Here is a 20,221-nt window from a genome sequence, read left to right on the forward strand (position 1 = left end):
GCCCATCTTTGGGTTTTCTCCTCTATATCTTTTTAATCATTGTGGCTGTAAAGAAGTTTTTGGAAGTCTCTTATATTTTGTCCCCCTCCCTGTTTTTATATTATTTTTGCTTCCATTCCCTTATGTTCATTCTTAATTAAAAAATAATAGAATCTTGGGAGATATTGTAACCTACTGGTAAGTTAGACTTTTAGGGCTCAGATTCTAGTTTCACTTATTAGCTATAAAATCATAAGGAAATTGCTTTTTCAAACTTCAGTTTTCTAATCTGTATGATAAAAATTATATTTCCTAGGATTATTTTGAAAATTACATGTGGACTTAATAGACAACTCACACTAGGTGCTCACACAAATTACCTGCTTCTCTTTGCATTCTCATCATTATTTTTAATATTATCACTACACCAGTATCTCTGCATTCAGAAAGGGCACAGCTTAAATGAAATTATAATCAGAGTTGAGTTTAGTGCTAAATAGTTGAAAAATAATGAGATATAGAACACTGAAATGGAGTGAGTGGAATAGTAAGTAGATAGTAATGTCTTTTTGTATCACAAATATCTTTGAGAATGTAATAAAAGCCTTCTATTACCCCCTAAATGCACAAGTAGTGCTATTTTACATAGGATTTCAGAGCAGTTGAGCCCTATTTGAATCTTAAGGTTAAGATTCAGGTTACTAATGTTGAAACAACAGGAAGAGAAAGAGAAGCCAGAGGTCATGAAAAGATCTTTCTCACAAATAAGAAACTGTGCTAAAACAATAGCTCCAGAATCCAATTCTCCAATATTTCCTTTAAAATGCTAATAAACAAATCTTATTTCAAGGACCATCATTTCAGTTTTTAAGTATGATAATGAGAACTTTATGATGATTGGCTCTTAAATATGCAAAATTACCATGTTACTCTCACTTTTTTTCTAACAATGTTAGTGCCTCATTATTTTTGACTCTTACTTTTTTCTTTTTCTTTTTTTTTTTTTTTAACTACTTCAGACTCCAGCTAAAAGCTCCTTATTTTTTTATGGATCAGTTTATTTTTATCTTCATTTATTTGGGATCAAGATTTTCCCATAGTTTCCATTAGAACAGTTTTTTAAAATTCTAGATGTTTATAAATACTGACTGACATCACAGAACTGATCTTTAACAAACGCTATAAATGGTAGATGTTCCAGTTAATCTTAAATTTTGCCCTAGTGTAACATATAGATTCAAAAAGCAAAAATGGGCAGTTACTGGTAAAGAGAAATACTGCTTAGGGTAACTAATATGCACTTGGATCTTTTATTATGAGATTGGAACTTTTTTAGGACTTAAAATCTAGTAGGAAAATTGAGTAGCTTTTTTAGAAGTTAAGCTACAGTAATTTAATAATTCTCACAGTAAGTCATTGACATGTTGAGTATATATGTAAAAACTTGTGGGTTTTTTTTTTTTTAAGTTTATTTACTTATTTTGAAAGAGAGTATGTGTGTAATTGGGAGAGGAACGGAGAGAGAGGGAGAGAATCCCAAGTAGGCTCTCTGTGCTCTCAGCCGGCAGGCGGTGGGGAGGGGGGAGGGGGAGGTAGGTAGTGCTCAACCTGAGCCCAAAATCAAGATTTGGACGCTTAACTGACTGAGCCACCCAGGCGCCCAAGATTATTATCTTTCGTGGCTTGTGTTTCAGCCGGAAGTAAATGCTGACATTGTGCATTGGCTCTCTTGGACTGCTCAAGGTTTTTTACCCCCACTTGCTGCAGCAGTAGGAGGTGTTGCTAGCCAAGAAGTATTGAAAGCCGTAACAGGAAAGTTTTCTCCTTTGTGCCAGTGGGTAAGTTTTGTATTTCAATATTTTTATAGGCTTGAGATTGAATTTTCCACCCATGCAGTGAATGTTATGAATTAAAATATTAATATATTATAAAGGTAACCTCAAAATATATTTTTGATGCATTAGTTAGATGTGATACACCACCAAAATTTAACTCTCTAATTGAAACTGACAAGATTATTGGTTGAGGCTATTGGAATATAACCCAAAGTTGTAATCTAGGGTTGATTTTTTTCTCATTTGTGAGAGTGAAGGAATGAATTTTCTACCCTTATACTTAGTTTTCCAGTATGATTAGCTTAGCATTCAAGGACTCTCAGGACTTTTAAACAGTTGGATGGAATCTTTAGGCACCAGAAATCTTCAGAATCCTTCCCTAGGTTTAAACTCTAAAAGTAAAAGCATAGGAATGGTATAAGTTTGAGAACTATATAGGTAAATACATCTTAAGAAGGAATAAAAAATTATGCTTTTGTTACCGAAAAGAATAATTGGCAGAGGGTGTCAAAGGATACCCTTCAGGCCCTTTCCTTTTGAAACACTTTAACATTTTGAATATAACGTTTATCTTTTTTTATGTTTTAAAAAGTATCCATATAATGCTATTTTGCTGTTGAATTATTTGATTTATTTTAGTACAGAGTACAAGTTCAGTTGTAAATGTCTGGTTTAGATACAACTGTTAAGTATGTTACTAATGTAGATTCTGTCTTGTTATAATTAAGTAAATAACCATTTAACTAAGTTGAAATTTAGCCACATAAGTTACTTAAATGTAAATGAGAGTGAATTCTTTTTTTTAATTAATTTCAATTTGTTGTTTTTGTTTTAATACTAAAACTGTGGCTTTCTAGGTCATTTCCTCTGGTATAGATTTGGAGGTGAAATTTTCCTTTTGTTTGTTGAAATTAGAATATACCATTTTTAAGATGGCTAAGTGACATGAATCAAATTATATCTTTTAACAGTTCCTTCAGGTTTAACCATTGTTTTAATGAAGTAATAATACAGGAATGTATACTGTATAAAAATCATATTTTTTAATGTATTAATCTGTTTTGGCATTTTTATCATTGTTTTCCTTAATGACTATTAAATAACCATGGAAGAGAAAAACCAATTTTTCTAGCAATTTGAGGTTTATACATAGTAAGTTGTGTTTTTGTCTTCTACTTTAAAGTTGTACATTGAAGCAGCAGATATTGTCCAATCCCTAGACAAACCTGAACGTGAAGAATTTCTCCCACGGTAATTCTGAATTTTTTCTTTATCTTTTCTTTCTCTCTTTTATGTTTATTTATTTTGAGAGAGAGAGAGAGAGAGTGTGCGAGTCAGGGAGTGACAGAGAGAGGGGGAGGGATAGAATCCCTAGCAGGTTCCATGCTGTCAGCACAGAGCCCAAAGCAGGGTTCGATCTTTCGAATCATGGGATTGTGACCTGAGCCACAGTCAAGAGTCAGACACTTAACCAACTGAGCCACCCACGTGCCCCTTTCTTTCTTTTTTTCCTAGTTGAATGTTTGTGAGAGGTAACTAGGTTAAAAGGGTTTGTGCTCAAATATGCATTTGTCTTAGATGTCTTTTCTTGTAACTTATTGACTTCTACAGTCATTTTTTCCTCTACTTAGAGGTTATTTTAAGTGTCAAAAGAATGCAATATCTCTTTACCATTTTATAAATAATGAATATAATGTTTTAAATTGTATACCATGATAATAGTTAGCATTCAAAACACCATTCTGGAAGCACCTGGGTGGCTTAGTCGGTTAAGCGTCCTACTCTTAATTTCGGCTTAGGTCATGATCTCGTGGTTGTTGAGATAGAGCCCTGTGTCAGGGCTCTCTAAATAAATAAGTAAATAAAGTCAAAACAAAACAAAATACCATTCTGAACTTAGATGAAAATAGATGCTCTCTGCAACTTTTATATTGACATCAGTCATTCTTCATCTTTTTGAGTCAAACCTCTGAGAAATAAAAGCTTATGGATTCATTCTACCCCAAATTCACATAATCCAAAGTTCTTCTTTCAATTTAAATGTGTTAACAACTCCAAAACTCCTCCATAGACTTCTCTAGGAACCTTTATTAAAAATTCCTACCTTGGAAAACAGTCTTTTCTAGATAAACTGAAGTCACCTTTACGTAAGTCATTTGAACATAGGATATTAAATCAAATGGAAAAAGAAAAAACTGATTTCTTAATGGGTTTTTTTTTCCCCTTTGAAATAAGACAATTTTCCTTTAGATTGTCAGGAATTCTAGCGTATCCTATTTAAAATATACATTTTTAAATATTTTTAAATATTTAAAATATACATTAAATTTGTATTAACAGTAGTAAAACTAAACAATTTTTTTTATGTCTTTCTGGTTTTTGATATATATTATTTTCTGCAGAGGAGATAGATATGATGCCCTGCGAGCTTGCATTGGAGACACTTTGTGTCAGAAGCTACAAAAGTTGAATATCTTCTTGGTAAGTATAAATAATGATGAGAATAATAAGTAGTACAGTCAGACTCCTATTGTGTACCATCAAATTAACTTATTAAAGCAAATTCGAGTCTTGAGTGAATACAATTCCTAAAGAGTAGACATTCAGTAAAAGTTTTAAGACAGGAGTTTGCCAATTATGGCCCACAGGCGAAATCCTGCTGCCTATCTTTGTAAAAGGTGAAAGATTTATATGGTCTAAAAAAAATCCAGTGTACTGCTGCTGCCTATTTTTGTAAGTAAAGTTTCATTGGAACACTGCCAAGCCCGTTCATTTATATATTGTTTGTGGCTTCTTTCATGTTATGATAGCAGAGGTGAGTAGTTATGACAGAAACCATATGGCCTACAAAACAGAAAATATTTATCTGGCCCTTTACAAAAAATATTTGTCAATGCCTAGTATAAAAACAATACATTTAAAATTAAAATATGAGTATGATAGTTTGGAAATTAAATGATTTTCTAGAAATACATTAAAAATTAGGTTTGGGATATTTTTCCATGTTTTAAAATTTTTTCTTACCGCATGAAGGAAGATGTAGGTAAAATCTGACTTTCTTAAATATCTTGGTGCATTAGCAGGATATCTCTCCCTGATACAAAAAAAACTCCTTTTCTTGTCATTTATGGGTTTTTTAATTATAGTCAGTTCTAAAAATAATTCTAATTTTTAGTAATAATTTTTTAAATAATGTTTTGAATGTCAGCAACTGTTGCTAAGCTTTTACATACATACAGAAATTCTTAGAAAATCTCCATCAAATGAATTTTGAAAATTATCTGTAAATAAAAAATCTTTTTCATTAAAATGCTGCACTGATATTTTGTGGTGTTTGTTTCTATCTCATAGAAATAATGAGCTCAACTGTTAGCTTTTGTTGGAGTGTCTTCTGTTTAAAGGAAGTGTAAATATTATGCTTTTCTTTACTTGATTTATATATTTTTAACTGTACCAGTTATAATAGTATCATAAATTAATTAAAGTAAAATGAATCGCAGATGTTCAAGTTATTTTTAAAAGTATGTATATATTATAAATTGTCATTTGAAGTAAGTTTAAGATGAAATTTCTCTTTAGTTAGTAGTTTTGGTTTTATTTCATCGGTTATATTTCATTTTTCTTCTCCATAGGTAGGATGTGGAGCCATAGGCTGTGAAATGTTAAAAAATTTTGCTTTACTTGGTGTTGGCACAGGCAAAGAAAAAGGAATGGTAAGACATAAATCCTTGAGGGGCTCCCGGGTGGCTCAGTCAGTTAAGTGTCCAACTTCAGCTCATGTCATGATCTCACGGTTCTTGAGTTTGAGCCCTGCATTGGGTTCTCTGCTGTCAGTGCAGAGCCTACTTCAGATCCTCTGTCTCCCTCTCTCTCTGCCCCTCCCCCACTCTCTTTTAAAAATAAACATTTACACCAAAAGATATAAATCCTTGAGAGTTAAATTTTTATATTACTGTTGCTGCCCATTTTTAAACTGTATTTGACTGCATAGAGCTGAAATACTGATTTCTGAGGAGAAAGACTTAAGCTAGAAATTGAAAGATTCTGATTTTAGCCTGACCACTGTTCAAAAGATATGTGACCCTATGGCAACATATTTTTAATTCTCTGTTCCTCAATTTCTTTCTCTAATACTATGAAACCGATATATGTACTTCATAGCACATAATGTAATTATGAAGATCAAATGTGAAAGGGCTCTGCAAACCATAAAGCACATTAGAATTGTTACTATTTCTATTAATATTTCTTATTATTAGATAAATCTTTAAGATAGAAGAAGCTAACATTAGAAAGTGGCAGAGTTCTCAGGTATAGTTTCAATTAGTGATTATCAAAAGGAGAGGGAATAATACAAACTTCGGTGTACAATTTAAATTCTAAAGGTGATAAATGTGAGTTAATTGGGTAGCCATGTCTTATATTTAAATAAAAATATGTCACTGATTTTGTTTTGCCCTTAAGATATAAACTAGCTTTCCAGAGTAGTGATTTATCATAGTGACTAACAGTAAATAATGAAATGGCTAAAATTTGTATACTAGCTCACATTTTATAATTTATAAAGCCTGGCTTAATATTCTACTTAAAAAGGGCATTTATTACTATCACAGTTATAGGCAGATGTTCTTACATATGATATTATTCCTGCTTTGCATTTCCTAAGTTGTGTTTCACAAACCACTATTCTTTAAAATCTATTTCTTTAAAAAAAAAATCTTGCTTACCTAAGTTTGGGAATCACCTGAATACCTTAACTCCTTGGAAATTTATAATGTATAATGCCTGTCAGCATATAAAGATCAGGAAAAGAATTACAGCATATAAAGGTCAGGAAAAGAATTGTAGTAAACAAACATACTGACTTCAGGTAACAAAAAGTAAGTTAATGTGCACGGATCCCTATCTTACTGCAAATACATAGACTCGCTATATAAATTACTCTTTTTTTAAAGTGTTTACAGATGTAGCCAAACTAAGAAGAAGGAAAGAGAAGTCCCTAGGAACCAAGAGAGAAATTAATTCCTGAGCTAAACCTGTGATTATTCATAAGTGTTTCAATCTTGAGTATGTCCAAAACATTAAGTAGAGAAGTAACTCGTGACAAACTGTTAACTAAAAGCACGTACGACACTGGTATATGGAATCCAACATTATATAAAAATTTATCCAAGCAGAGTCATGCCTGGGTGGCTCAGTTGGTTAAGCATCCGACTCTTGATTTTGACTCAAGTCATGATGTCATGGTTCATGAGATCACGTCTCACATGAGCTCTGCGCTGAGCCTCCTTGGGATTCTCTTTCCCTCTCTCTCTCTGCTCCTCCCCTGCTCATGTACACACGCTTTCTTTTTCAGTGTAAGTAGATATTTGTTTTCTAAAAATATTTCTTAAAAAAAAAAAACTAAGCAGAGAGAAGAATGTAACAAATAAGACCATTAAAATCAACAGAGCTCTGACTAAAATAAATGTAAAACTGCATCATGGTGATACCTTAACACCAAGAGTACATAGAACTGTGCAGAGAAATGAACATCCATTCAAGACAATTCACAATAAAAAAAATGACAATCCACTAGAAAAAAGGCACCACTTGGAAGAATAATCAGCCAATGAAAACAGAAGATTAGCTAAGAACTGTAGATAACAGGAGTGCTACAAATAATAGAACAAACAGGGGTGCCTGGGTGGCTCAGTTGGTTAAGCGTCCAGCTCTTGATTTCAGCTCAGGTCACAATCTCACAGTTAGTGAGTTTGAGTCCTGCATCAAGCTCTGTGCTGACAGCGTGGAGTCTGCTTGAGATTCTCTCTCTCTCAAAAATGAATAAACTTAAAAAGATAATAATAACAGAACAAATGTTAAAGTTTGAAATGACCAAAGGTGAAAAAAAAGAAAAAAGAAATAGAAACATGAGGGGGCGGGGGGAAAGCACTAAGTTTTATAAAAAGCCAGGTAAGAATTTCTGTATAGTCCAGTGAACTTAAAATTCATATATAGCTAAAGTGAGAATTGATGAATAGAAGATATGCACCCAGCATGTAGTGCAGAAAGATACCTTGTTTTAATGAAAGAAGACGCATTTGCATGATCCAACATAAGTATAGTAGAACTTTCAGAAAGAGTGAAGATAATGAAGAAGCAATATATTCCAAGGATAATGACAAAAGTTTCCAGAGTTAGAAACAGCTGTGTTGAGATTGCAAAGGTAAACTGGTCACCAAATCAAAGGCAAAGATAAAAAAAGAGATTACCGTATAGATTTCTCATCAGCAATAAATGCACACCTAAAGATAGAAAAGGGTATCTTCATAATGTAAGGGAAAAGTAACCTAGATTTCTATACCCAGCTAAATTATCTTTCAAGAGAAGTAAAAATAACTGACAAGTGAAATGATGAAAGGTTATCACTTAATTGATTCTCATTGAAAGAACTATTAGATAACATGGACAGTGCATAAAGCAAGGGTAAGTAGTGGCAGCCTTTGTCAGCCTTCTCAGATTTAAATAAGCACTGAGGGTTTTTTTAACCTTTAATTAAAATATTGACTTTGGGGATGGGATGATTCAAAATAAGTAAAATGCTGTTCATTGATAAGGAAGGTGGAAGGGAGATTTCAAATATCCTGATTGTTCAGGAAGAAGACAGAAATTGTCATTAATTTTAGATCTTAAGTCACATGTGCATGTGAAAATTTTGGGTGTAACCACATAGAAACAAATGTTTAACTTCTGAACCAATTCAGTGAGGAATGTAGGGGATTGGAATTAAGGAAACTTAAGCCAAAAAAAAAAATGGAAATGGATGAAAAGTGGGGTCAGGGAGGAGGTAGGAAAAAAAGGCTTATATCCGTAATCACAATAATTATATATTGATTAAACTTATTGTTAAAAGACATTTTCTGTTTGGTGCTTTTTTTTTTCTTATTTAAAGGAGATACTCTGGGGCACCTGGATGGCTCGGTTGGGCATCTGACTGTATCTGACTTTGGTTCTGGTCATGATCTCACAGATCATGAGTTCAAGCCCCATGTGGGACTCTGTTGTCAGCACAGAGCTGGCTTTGGATCCTCTATATCCCACACCACCTCCCTTCCCCCAGTTGTGCACGCCTGCGCACACACTTTAAAAACAAATAAATAAACTTAAAACATAAAAGACACACTCTAACACATATAGAAATGTTGAAAACAACCCCCCAAAAAACATATATTCAGGAAATACCAGTTGAAAGAAAGTGAATGTGTTCGTGAACGTCAGTCAACATCTAACATCTTAAACACACTGGAGAAATACTGCTTCTAGTCAATTTCGTACAAATGCCAACTTAAGGGACAAACGCATTATCAGTATTTTTCTGAGTATCTTGGAGCTGCTTTTTTTCATCTTATTCCTTGGAATGTCTGCAAACTTTTTCTTAAAGGACCAGGTTGCAGCTCTTCTTGACTTGTGAACCAAGGGTCTCTGTCACAACTACTCAGCTCTGCAATTATAGTGTGACAACAGCCATAGACAATACTTCAAACAAATGGCATGACAGTGTTTCAACAAAATTTGTTTACAAAACCAGGCAGCCTGCCTGCACTGTAGTTTGTAGACCTCTGCTTTAGCAAGAGTTCCTTTCAAATTGGAACATGTAAGCATTCTTTTCCAAATTTGTTGCAATTGAAAACAAGTATGTTTAGAAAGAAGAAATGTTTAACTCCTCTATGGCTAATCTATTATATGTTTCTAAAATGTGATGGTAATGTTTTAGTCTCCATTTTGTTTTGAATAATTAGAAAAAAGTTTTGAACATGAATTGCCATCATTTTCAGCTGTCTTGTTTAACATGTTCCTGTGCTAAACATTAATTATAGTTAAATATAGTATAAAAACATTAGCATTGGTAACCATTGGAGTATTTGTATTATAACTTCTACCACCTAAAATAATTAGCATAATTGTTTTAGTCTTTCTGAGAAAAGCAAAATCAATTTAAATTTTTCTCTGACATGATTTCAGCTTTTTTCTTTACTTGATACTAGGTTACAGTTACAGATCCTGACTTGATAGAAAAATCCAACTTGAATAGACAGTTCCTGTTTCGTCCTCACCACATACAGGTTTGTTGCTACTGTTTCAAATTTAAATAATCTATTGTGTTCCACAAAAAAGAGAGTTTTTTTTATAAATAGAAAATTGCACTTGAGCAAACCTAATGTGTTTTTATTTTATTAGAATCTCTCAAATTATCAAACAATGGGAATGACATTTGGGGAAAAATATAAAATTATTTTTTAATATAAAAATTGGGTTTTGCATTGATTTTGGATATAAGATGTAAGTTGTAAATCATGGGCAGTATGTTTTTCATTTTATAATCAAGGTGTATGTACATATGTAATCTTAGAAACTAAGCTTGCAGAGACAGATTTCCTAATTTAAGGTTTTACTAAATCACACATTGGCACTCTTTTTTGGAAGGAAGGGGAGTCTTTATTACCAAATAGGTAAAGTTTAGCGCTTAGAATTTTTTGCTCTTTGATCTTGCTTGACTATTTAATTAACATCCTCTTCATTGTAAAATATTCCTGGTTTTCGGTCTTTTTCATAGAGATCAAAATATTTCAGTCAAGAAAAGAAACACTTTAGGCAGTCAGGCATATTTGCTTTTTTTTAGAAATGTTTTTGCACTTTATTTTTCAATAGCCCATTGATAATCTTGGTAAACTAAGGAATGTCATGAACAGAAAAGTAATAACTAAAACAGATGGCATAGTTAACCTAATTGCCTCACCTATCCAAATACCAAAAAAAAAAAAAAAAAATTAATAAGGTCTATCAGGAACCAAAATATATGTCACAAAATTCATTTATTTTGTGCATTTTACTTACAGAAGAACTGTTAAGGTCTGTTTATTCTTATTTTACTGAGTTCTAACAAAGTTTGTAATTTGCCTACATGCTTGACAGCACTGAGAAGTAAATACATGTCAAGGGGACTCTCTTATAAAACTAAAATGTATATTATTTCTTTAATATCTCCATCCAGAAATAGTAGTATTTTTTAAATTTTAGTACTAGTGTGTTAACTTTGCATACCTCTGAGAGTTCATTTTCTGCAGTTAGGATTTCTAATATTTCAATGAATTCACTGTTCTTATTTTTTCTAGGCACATATCTAGTTTAAACCTTCATATTAGAAGAAATTGTACCTTTAATAACTGATATTTTAAGAACTCTAAAGAACAACAGCTATAAAATAGAGGTTTTTATTAGATTTCCATTAGTAAATTGTTAATTATTCAGACTAATATGGATTGTTAAATGTACAATGTACAATGAATGCAATGTCCACAAACCAAAAATGAAAGCTGGTCTCATTACTTTACTCTCATGTAAAAAATGTAAGTTCTGTCATGGCCTAGCTTTTCTGTTTAATATTTATTATTTCTGTTTTTGTTTGTTATTTGTTTAGAAACCTAAAAGCTATACTGCTGCTGACGCAACCCTGAAAATAAATCCTCAATTCAAGATAGATGCACACTTGAACAAAGTATGTCCAGCCACTGAGGCTATTTACAATGATGAGTTCTATACTAAACAAGATATAATTATTACAGCATTAGATAATGTGGAAGCCAGGAGATATGTAGACAGGTATGTTCTTGAAATACGGATTCATAAAAATTGTCTTTTCTTTTGTTATCACTTCTTTTCCACACCTATTTATTGAAAAGTTATCCAATTTCCTGATTATTCTTTGTATTTCTATTGTAGTTTTCCTTGAATCCAAATCCTTTTTATGATTTCCCATTATTCCTAGGATAAAATTCAAAATCTTTAACACGGCCTAAATGTTTTTTGTAGAGTGTCTGCCATTTGTCTATCACTCCAGCTTAAAATTTACCTATTTGCTGGCTCCCCTTATTCCAGCTACACATTTCTTCTTTGAGTTCTTATAAGGCATCCAACGCTTTTTCACTTGAGAGTGAGAGTACATACTCTCGTTCAGACTCAGGAAATTGTTTACCTTGTTTTAAAACTCCTGACTCCAAATCTGCCTACTTTGGTTTATTTTCACATCCTTTCAGTTTTAGCCTAAATGTCTTTATTCAAAGAGACTTTCTTTAATGACTCAATTCTGTAGATCCCCGTATGGTAATCAGCATTTGTTTTTTCCCCTTATAGTGTTTATTTTTATTGATGTATTTAATTAATATTTGTTAGCTCACTAAATCATTTATTAAAGGACCATTTATTTTCCCATCACTGCCCAACACTTCCCATCAGTGCCCAACACATTCAGTAAATAGTTGTTAAATAAGTAGATGAATGAATGACTATCATGTGTACACCTTACTAATTTTTCTTACATCTTTATATGACTCTTTAATGTTACGGCTCTAGTTGAGCAAATTTATTAAACGGAGGAAAATTTGCCAGTCTAGAGTGTAGTTAAAAGTTTATTGTCTTGGGGGCGTCTGGGTGGCTCAGTCAGTTGGGCGGCCGACTACAGCTCACGTCATGATCTCAGCGTCTGTGAGTTTGAGCCGCGCATCCGGCTCTGTGCTGACAGCTCAGAGCCTGGAGCCTGCTTCCGATTCTGTGTCTCTCTCTCTCTGCCCCTTCCCTGCTTGTTCTTGGTCTCTCTCTGTCTCTCTGAAAAATAATAAACATTAAAAAAAAAAATTTTTTTTTTTAAAGTTTATTGTCTTGGGCAGAGGAAGGAAGAATAAAAACTTTAAGAAATTAAAGTGTGTAGAAAATAGGTATTGTAAGTTTAAAAAAAAGGAGGTTAATATTGTTTGGGGTGAAGAGAACACTGAGAAGATATAGTAAGACAGAACTTATAGTCCAAAAATAACCAAGGAAGAAATAGACATTAGCAAAGAGTTAACCTAGAGTAAAAAGAAGTTGAAGCCCAAAATCTAGTAAGAAGAGAAAGAGAAGAAATTATCAGATTGGACAACAGAATTTGTGGAAGGAGGGGGGATGGAAATGATAAATGCATTGTTTGGTGGTAATGTATCTGTTTCCTAAGATACTACGTTCACTAAGTGATCAGTGTGTGAAATGACCAACAGAAAGTGGTAAGATGTCCTCTGCTTACATTGTTATTGCTCACTTAAATGTTCGTTACCTATTATCTTTTCAAATAGCCGTTGCTTAGCAAATCTACGACCCCTCTTAGATTCTGGAACAATGGGCACTAAGGGACACACTGAAGTTATCGTACCTCATTTAACTGAATCCTATAATAGTCATGTAAGTGAACCAATTTTGCAATAAATGTCTCTTATCTCATTTTTTTTCTCTTCAGTCAGAGATTTGATTTATCTTTCCTAATGTGTCCATTCTGTCAATAATTTCTATGCATATGTGCATGTGTATTTTTTAAAATACAGCTGAACTTAACCTTTTTAAATTTTCAAATTTTGTTTCTTGTCTTTCCACTGTCTTATTGTTATGTTTACTGTTTATTTGTCAGAGGTGCATGATTGCTTTTCTCACAAACTTTGAACTGGTGACCTGTCCAAAATCTTAACTGAAGATCCAATTGCTCCACAGGGGGAGCCAGTACATATATACATAAAGAGATAGAGATATATAGAGATATAGTAATAATTTTATTTAATCTCTGCAAGTGATTTTGATATACTGCCAAAATTGAAAAACTCTGGCCTAGGAAATGTAGGCTTTAGGATTTTAAAAAAGATCAACGCAGGTTGTAAAATGGAAAGAATAGTGTTGTTGTTCTTTTTTTTTTAACAAGTGTAAAATCACTGTATTTAATAGGTAGGTTTGCTTTAGTAAAATTATTAAACATTTATAAAATTTGTTTTCCCATTTACTCTTATGAAATAAAGTATAATAGTAAAAACATTATAGTAGAAAAAATTTAGAAGCTTAATTTGAAGGAAATTACATGGAGAAAATTATGAGGTCATGTTGGAAGATTTTCAAAGTAGAGAAGTCTGTAGAATTCTAAACGTTCCCTTGATTCTGTCATTCTACCACATTTTTCCCTATATTCCACATCGTTTCCTATATTCTCTGGCTTAATACCCAGAAAAAACAGGTTTCTCTTCTGGCTTCCCTCTTTGGTTTATAAAACATTTTATGATATTTCATAGCTCAACAAACTAAAATATAAATCTCTAAGTGAAAAGAGACAAAGTGTGTCATTTTATAGTGGTTAAACCAAATGTACCCTGTAATAGGATGTGGGTATTTTTTCATTGGTATGTTTACCTGAGACAACATAGGCATTTGCCGTTTCTTTTTTTTTTTTTTTCCTGAAAGTATTTCTTAAATTTTAATTTTTTATCTTATTTACTTTAAGTTTTCGTTTAAATTTCAGTTAGTTACCATACAGTGTAATTTTCGTTTCAAGTGTACAACATAGTGATTCAAAAATACCATAACAGTCCTCATCACAAGTGTACTCCTAAATCCCCATCACTTCTATTACCCATCCCCCCACCCCACCCCTCTCTGGTAACCATCAGTTTGTTCTCTGTAGTTAAGAGTCTGTTTATTGCTTTGCCTCTCTCTTATTTTTTCCCCTTTGCTTGTTTGTTTTGTTTCTTAAATCCCACATATGAGTAAAATCATACAGTCTTTGTCTTTCTCTTATTTTGCTTAGCATAGTACTCTGTAGCTTCAACCATCTTGTTGTAAACGGCAAGATTTCACTCTTTCTTACTAGCTGTTTATTTAATACACACTTTCTGCAAGAAACTATACCAACCATCAAAGACATAGGATCCCTGCTCCTAAATTTTTTTCTCCATGGAGAAACAAACACATGGTATACCGAGCACCTTTTTGGGGATTCTTGAATTACTTTTCAAAGTAGGGAATGTTGGGAAATATTGTAAAGTTTTCAATGTCACCCTGATTCTTAGAGGACAAAAATTAATTATATATGGAAGTCTGCTTATAAGTACTACATGGTACCAAATAAGTGCACAGATAATAAGTTATAATAGAATTCATGTTTTTTGTTACGTTGCTGTTGACAAATGATTAAGTGTCAAAAGAATCCAGTTTTCCTCTTATTGCCTAGGAGAAAGAAGATATAAAAATGTTGGATTCATTTTATTATTTTTTTAAAAATTTTAATGGTCTTAAAATACTCAAGTAAATTTAATCAATAAAAAATTGTTGTTGCCTTTCTTAACTATCTGTTGTCATACTTTATAAATTAGCGGGATCCCCCAGAAGAGGAAATACCATTTTGTACTCTAAAGTCATTTCCAGCTGCTATTGAACACACTATACAGTGGGCAAGAGATAAGGTAATAAAGATCTTTTTTTCAAGAAATTTTTCTTTGAAGTGAATAGAAGATTATCCAATTTTTAACTTTTTTTCTTTTTTTCCCTTACATGTAAGTTTGAAAGTTCCTTTTCCCATAAGCCTTCATTGTTTAACAAATTTTGGCAAACCTATCCATCTGCAGAAGAAGTCTTACAGGTAAAAATCAATACATTTTAATATAATCTCAACACTGTCTCAGTGTAATCTTATTTGCATATTGCCTACAAATAGTTTATTTCACCTCTTTAAAAAACATCATTGTACAGAGTAAGTGCGTGAGGAATCTTGACATTAGCAAGTCACAAATGACCTTTTTGTAGTTTGTATGAGCTATGTGGAATTGCCATTATTTGACCATGTTTGACCCACAAAACAATTCATATGCTTCAACCTAAAAAAGATGTCATAAAAATGATAGCTTTGTGTAATAAAACAACTTGTTAAACTGTTTGAAAAAAACCCAACGTGAATTCTAGTGAAAATTTTGTGAATGGATGGTAGTGTTAATACTCTTATGATGAGGGCGACTTTAAAGGTATTTTCTTACTTTTCTTTATTCCTGCACTAAACAGACCAACTTTTTAGTATAAAATATTATTCATAGCACTTCTTTTGTTAGGTACATATGTAGTACTAATAACTAGCAAGACATAAGGATAACTTGTCAGATGAGAAACTCTACAGTTGAAATTTCATGTACTGTCTTTTCCCATTCCCCCTCCAAAAAAGGAGAGAAAGATGGAGAAGAAAAAAGCAGGGACAAGGAGCTCACAGTGAAAAAATTAGTCATAAATCACATGAGCTGGTACTTCAAACTTTGGCTAATACTTCCCAGGAATGGGTGTGTGTGTGTGTGTGTTTACTTGGAAATATACTTATTTTGCTTTTTTTTTCTCTCTAGAAGATACAAACTGGACACAGTTTAGAAGGCTGTTTTCAAGTTATTAAGTTGCTTAGCAGAAGACCTAGAAACTGGTCCCAATGTGTAGAATTAGCAAGATCAAAGTTTGAAAAATATTTTAACCATAAGGTAAGTATGCATTATAAAACATTAAGAAGAGATATTAGCTTGGCTCATTTAATTGCTACCAAATTAATTTCACTGGACCAAAATGTCTACTTTTTCTTTCAGGAATCTTTTCAAAAAATAGTAAGTTAAGTGAAAACAAGTGCAGGGCACAGAACTGATTTCTCTTTGAGTGTTAAAAGAATACACTTAAACTCCATCCATTGGTTTGTCAGTTCTGCATTTAACTGATCCTTATCCTTCTGTGTGCAATATTGGGTTTCAGATACAGGTTCTTTTAGAAAATAAGGAATACATTTTATTAGTAGTCTAAAAGAAGTTTGTTGTTCAGAATAAAGCAAGAAATTGAGAAAATAGATTCAGTCAGAAATTGTGTTGAATTTCGCCTTGCCCATCCATATTCAAAATCACATTTTATGTCTGTTTGGTGTCTCTTTCCTCATTTGTAAGATGGGGATATTAAATTGGTGTGTAATTCATATGGTAGTGTGAGGATCAAATGAGTTAATACCTGTGAAGCATTTTGAGTAGAACCTAGCCCAGAAATGCTCACTATTAGCTGTTATTCCCATCCCCTATTACTTGCACTTGCTAGAATGTGTCCTGCCCTCTCTCCTGAGCCTCTCCCCGTCTTCAGGCTCATACCTGTCAGAATATAAAGTAAGGTAATCTTTTTTTAAAAAGTCTTTTGATTACATTTATCCTTGCCTTTCCCTTCCTTCTTTGCTACTTAGAAAAGGGGTCTTATACTTAGTGTTGCTACTTCCTCTTCCAGTTAACGTGTCTTCTTTCCCCACTCCTATTCAAATTATTTTTACCATTATAATCAATGACCTCTTATCTCAAAATCTGAAGAACTCTTTTTAGTCCTGATTATCTTTTGTACTTTTTTAAAGCTTTTTTCTGGAAAAATTCTACTGTAGAAAGTAGAAAAAAAGGTATAATGTAAACTTCATGAATCTGTCACCCAGGTTTAACAAATTTTGTTAATTTTGTATCAATTTGTAGATAATCTTGTTTCATCTTTATACCTCCCCAGATGGTTTTGAAGCAAATCTCAAACGTCATTTATCATTTCTAAATACAAAATGCTGTATGTTTTTACCAGTTTAATTTTTATTTTAAGGATTAGCTCTTTGAAAGGAGCATAATGGTATGTAAAATATGCCGCCTTTTGTGTAAAAAGGTATAAAATACAGGTACCTGGGTAGCTCAGTCAGTTAAACGTCCGACTCCTGATCTCTGTTCAAGTCTTGATGTCAGAGTCATGAGTTCAAGTCCCAAGATGGGCTTTGTAATGAAACCTATTTAAAAAAAAAAAGGAGTAATGTATATTCATGTTTGTTGTGGATGCAAAGAAAAAATAAACTGTAAGTATTGATTAAAAAAAAAAAAATAGCAATAGAAGTTATTCCAGGTATAGAGGGCCATGACAAGACAATGGACAGAGGGAGTATAAGAGTGGCTGGAAACTTCACTGTATATCTTTTTGTGTGTTGAGATTTTTTTTTTTTTTTTTTTTACCTCAGATAATGTTAAGTAATGATTTTTTTAATTGATTTTTTTTCTTTAGGCTCTTCAGCTTCTTCACTGCTTTCCTCTAGACACACGATTAAAAGATGGCAGTAAGTGTAACCAAGTGTTGAGAAGAACAATTAATATAATTTATTACTGGATAAATACAATGAAAATAATATTTGTGTCTTGTTTTAGGTTTGTTTTGGCAATCACCAAAGAGGCCTCCATCTCCAATAAAATTTGATTTAAATGAACCTTTGTAAGTATATATATCCAGCTTTATATGCATCCTTTGTTGTAAATTTCTTGACTGAGTATAGTTTTACATGGCAGAGTGAAACTTCAGGCTCTTTAAGTGTTAAATTAGTGCATCCTGTTAATCTAAGAGTTAGCTCATTAGTCTGGCCAACAAAGCCAGCCACAGCCCTTCTCCCCCACATACGTGAATCTATTTATTTACATGGTAAAATAACTTCTTTATTTTTATCTTCTCTAAAGTGGATCCGAAGTGTTACCTCTTTGACTTTATCCATAAGAAAAAAAACAAGAAATGACAACAAATGTTTTCCTATTATATGAAGCCAAATTTTAAAAAACTTAAGTTATATGTTAAACATTGAGCCTGTTAACCTTCCTTTCAACAAGTAACTCCATTTAATTTCCTCATCTGGTGCTTATGTTAGGCTTCTAGTCACCTTATCCTGACTGCTTCTCCTGTAAAACTTACTTTTGTTTTTACCAAAGTCACTTGCTTAAGTTGAGCCTAATGTATGCTCTTTAAAACCAAATTTCTAATTTTTTTATGAATTAAAGTGAATTTTCTTTCACTAGTCTAATTTTTCTACTTTTTGCCCCTCCTCTCCTGAATATTACTACTTATGAGGATAAATAGCTAATGTTTCTTATAGCTTCTGAAATGCTTTGGTCTAGACCAGGACTTCATTGCCTAACTTTTAAATATTCCTGTAACAAAAGTTCTGTGATGATTTTCTTCAACATTTCAAAAGACTATAGTTTTTGATGAATTAAACACCTTTAAAACTGTGCATTCACACTTTGCTTTATTTTTTATTTCAAAAGGCACTTCAGTTTTCTTCTGAATGCTGCAAAACTGTATGCTGCAGTCTATTGCATTCCATTTACAGAAGAGGTAAGATAACCTTCAAGCTCTAGCAAGTGATACAAAACCAGGTAAAAATTAGATGACCTAGCAGCTAATTGCATCACCTACATTCATCTTGAACCATTTAAATATTTTTCTGCTTCCAAAGGTATGAATTCCATTTATTTATTTATTTTATTGAGTCAACATTTATTGAGTATAACTTTGTACAGGGAACTTTATAAAACAATGATGAGATAGTCTCTGACCTCAGAGCACTCAGTCTGATACAACCAGTCCCAAAATTACCTTTTTAAAATGAATGGAAAGAACTAAGATTTCAGGTTTGTTGACTAATAAGTAATTTTTCACCCATACCACCCCTGCCCCCCCCCAGCCTTTATGGATGATATTTCTATAGAATAAAGGTAAATGTCACAAATAGATGTGGTCTAAATAGTCAGATGATAAATTACTCAAATATTTTAGTATGATAAAGGACCTTATTAGTCCAGAATTTTTTAGAATTCAGAATTTTTAAAAATGTTTGTTGATAAAATTACTTTTTAACAAAACAGGACTTATCAGCAGATGCCCTCTTGAATATTCTTTCTGAAGTAAAGATTCAAGAATTCAAACCTTCCAACAAGGTATGTTTAGAAATTTATTCACTCAGCAAATAGTTATTGAAATTTTACTAGTGTCAAGTCCCATTCTCAACCTGGAGAATCCCATAGTAAACAAAACAAAATTCTTGCTGTTATGGATGTTATATCATCTAATGGACCAGAGGCAGACTGTTAAAAAAAAATGCTATTACATAATATTACAATAGGACTTAGTGCTAAGAACCAAAAATAAAACAAGGAAAAGAAATAAAGGATGATGAAACTGGTTTCATTTTATGTGGGATAAAAGGGGAAAGCCTCTGTGATATGGTAACATTTGGGCAGAAACCTGAAGGAAGCGATAGAGTGAGCCATGCTATTACGTGTTGAAAGAATAATGCACATAAGCAGGAACAAGTTCAGAGAAAGGCCTTAAAAGATTTGAAGGCCAGGATTTTTCTGAAAGAGAATATTCAAGAAGATTGGTAGACAGATATGAGAGATACTTGGGGTTATGATAAGTACTTCATGATTTATTAGGAGATAAGCCAGTGGAAGATTTTAAGCAGAGGACGCAATCTGGCTTATATTTAAAGGGCTGACTCTGCCTGTTGTGTTAAGAATGATTGTATGGTACATGAGAAAGGAAACATGTAAAGCTATTAGGAGGATATAGGCAAAAGATGATGGTGGTTTGATGAAGTAGTCGGTAACAAGTAAGTTACAATAAGAATCTGGATTCTGGTATATTTTGTAGTAGCCCTGACAGGATTTGAAAGGGATTGGAATTAGAGTGTAAGAGGAAAAAAAGATTGTTTATTTTTTTTAAATTGAAATAAGAAGCACAAT

General features: G+C 32.6%; 1 protein-coding gene across 2 annotated transcripts in view; it reads left to right on the forward strand.

Annotated features, from left to right (window-relative positions):
• UBA6 (ubiquitin like modifier activating enzyme 6) overlaps positions 1-20,221 on the forward strand; it is a 90,117-nt gene that overhangs the window by 56,150 nt on the left and 13,746 nt on the right. For both annotated transcript variants that reach the window (XM_047855664.1, XM_047855665.1), the window contains 14 exons: positions 1,674-1,817; positions 2,998-3,065; positions 4,217-4,295; positions 5,447-5,527; positions 9,839-9,916; positions 11,272-11,453; positions 12,956-13,061; positions 15,008-15,097; positions 15,193-15,273; positions 16,019-16,147; positions 17,718-17,769; positions 17,858-17,921; positions 18,743-18,812; positions 19,343-19,414. In XM_047855664.1, coding sequence (XP_047711620.1) covers positions 1,674-1,817; positions 2,998-3,065; positions 4,217-4,295; positions 5,447-5,527; positions 9,839-9,916; positions 11,272-11,453; positions 12,956-13,061; positions 15,008-15,097; positions 15,193-15,273; positions 16,019-16,147; positions 17,718-17,769; positions 17,858-17,921; positions 18,743-18,812; positions 19,343-19,414 — 1,296 coding nt within the window. The remainder of the gene's footprint in view (positions 1-1,673; positions 1,818-2,997; positions 3,066-4,216; positions 4,296-5,446; positions 5,528-9,838; positions 9,917-11,271; positions 11,454-12,955; positions 13,062-15,007; positions 15,098-15,192; positions 15,274-16,018; positions 16,148-17,717; positions 17,770-17,857; positions 17,922-18,742; positions 18,813-19,342; positions 19,415-20,221) is intronic.

This window comes from Prionailurus viverrinus, chromosome B1 (genome assembly GCF_022837055.1).
Source record: "Prionailurus viverrinus isolate Anna chromosome B1, UM_Priviv_1.0, whole genome shotgun sequence".
NCBI lineage: Eukaryota > Metazoa > Chordata > Mammalia > Carnivora > Felidae > Prionailurus > Prionailurus viverrinus.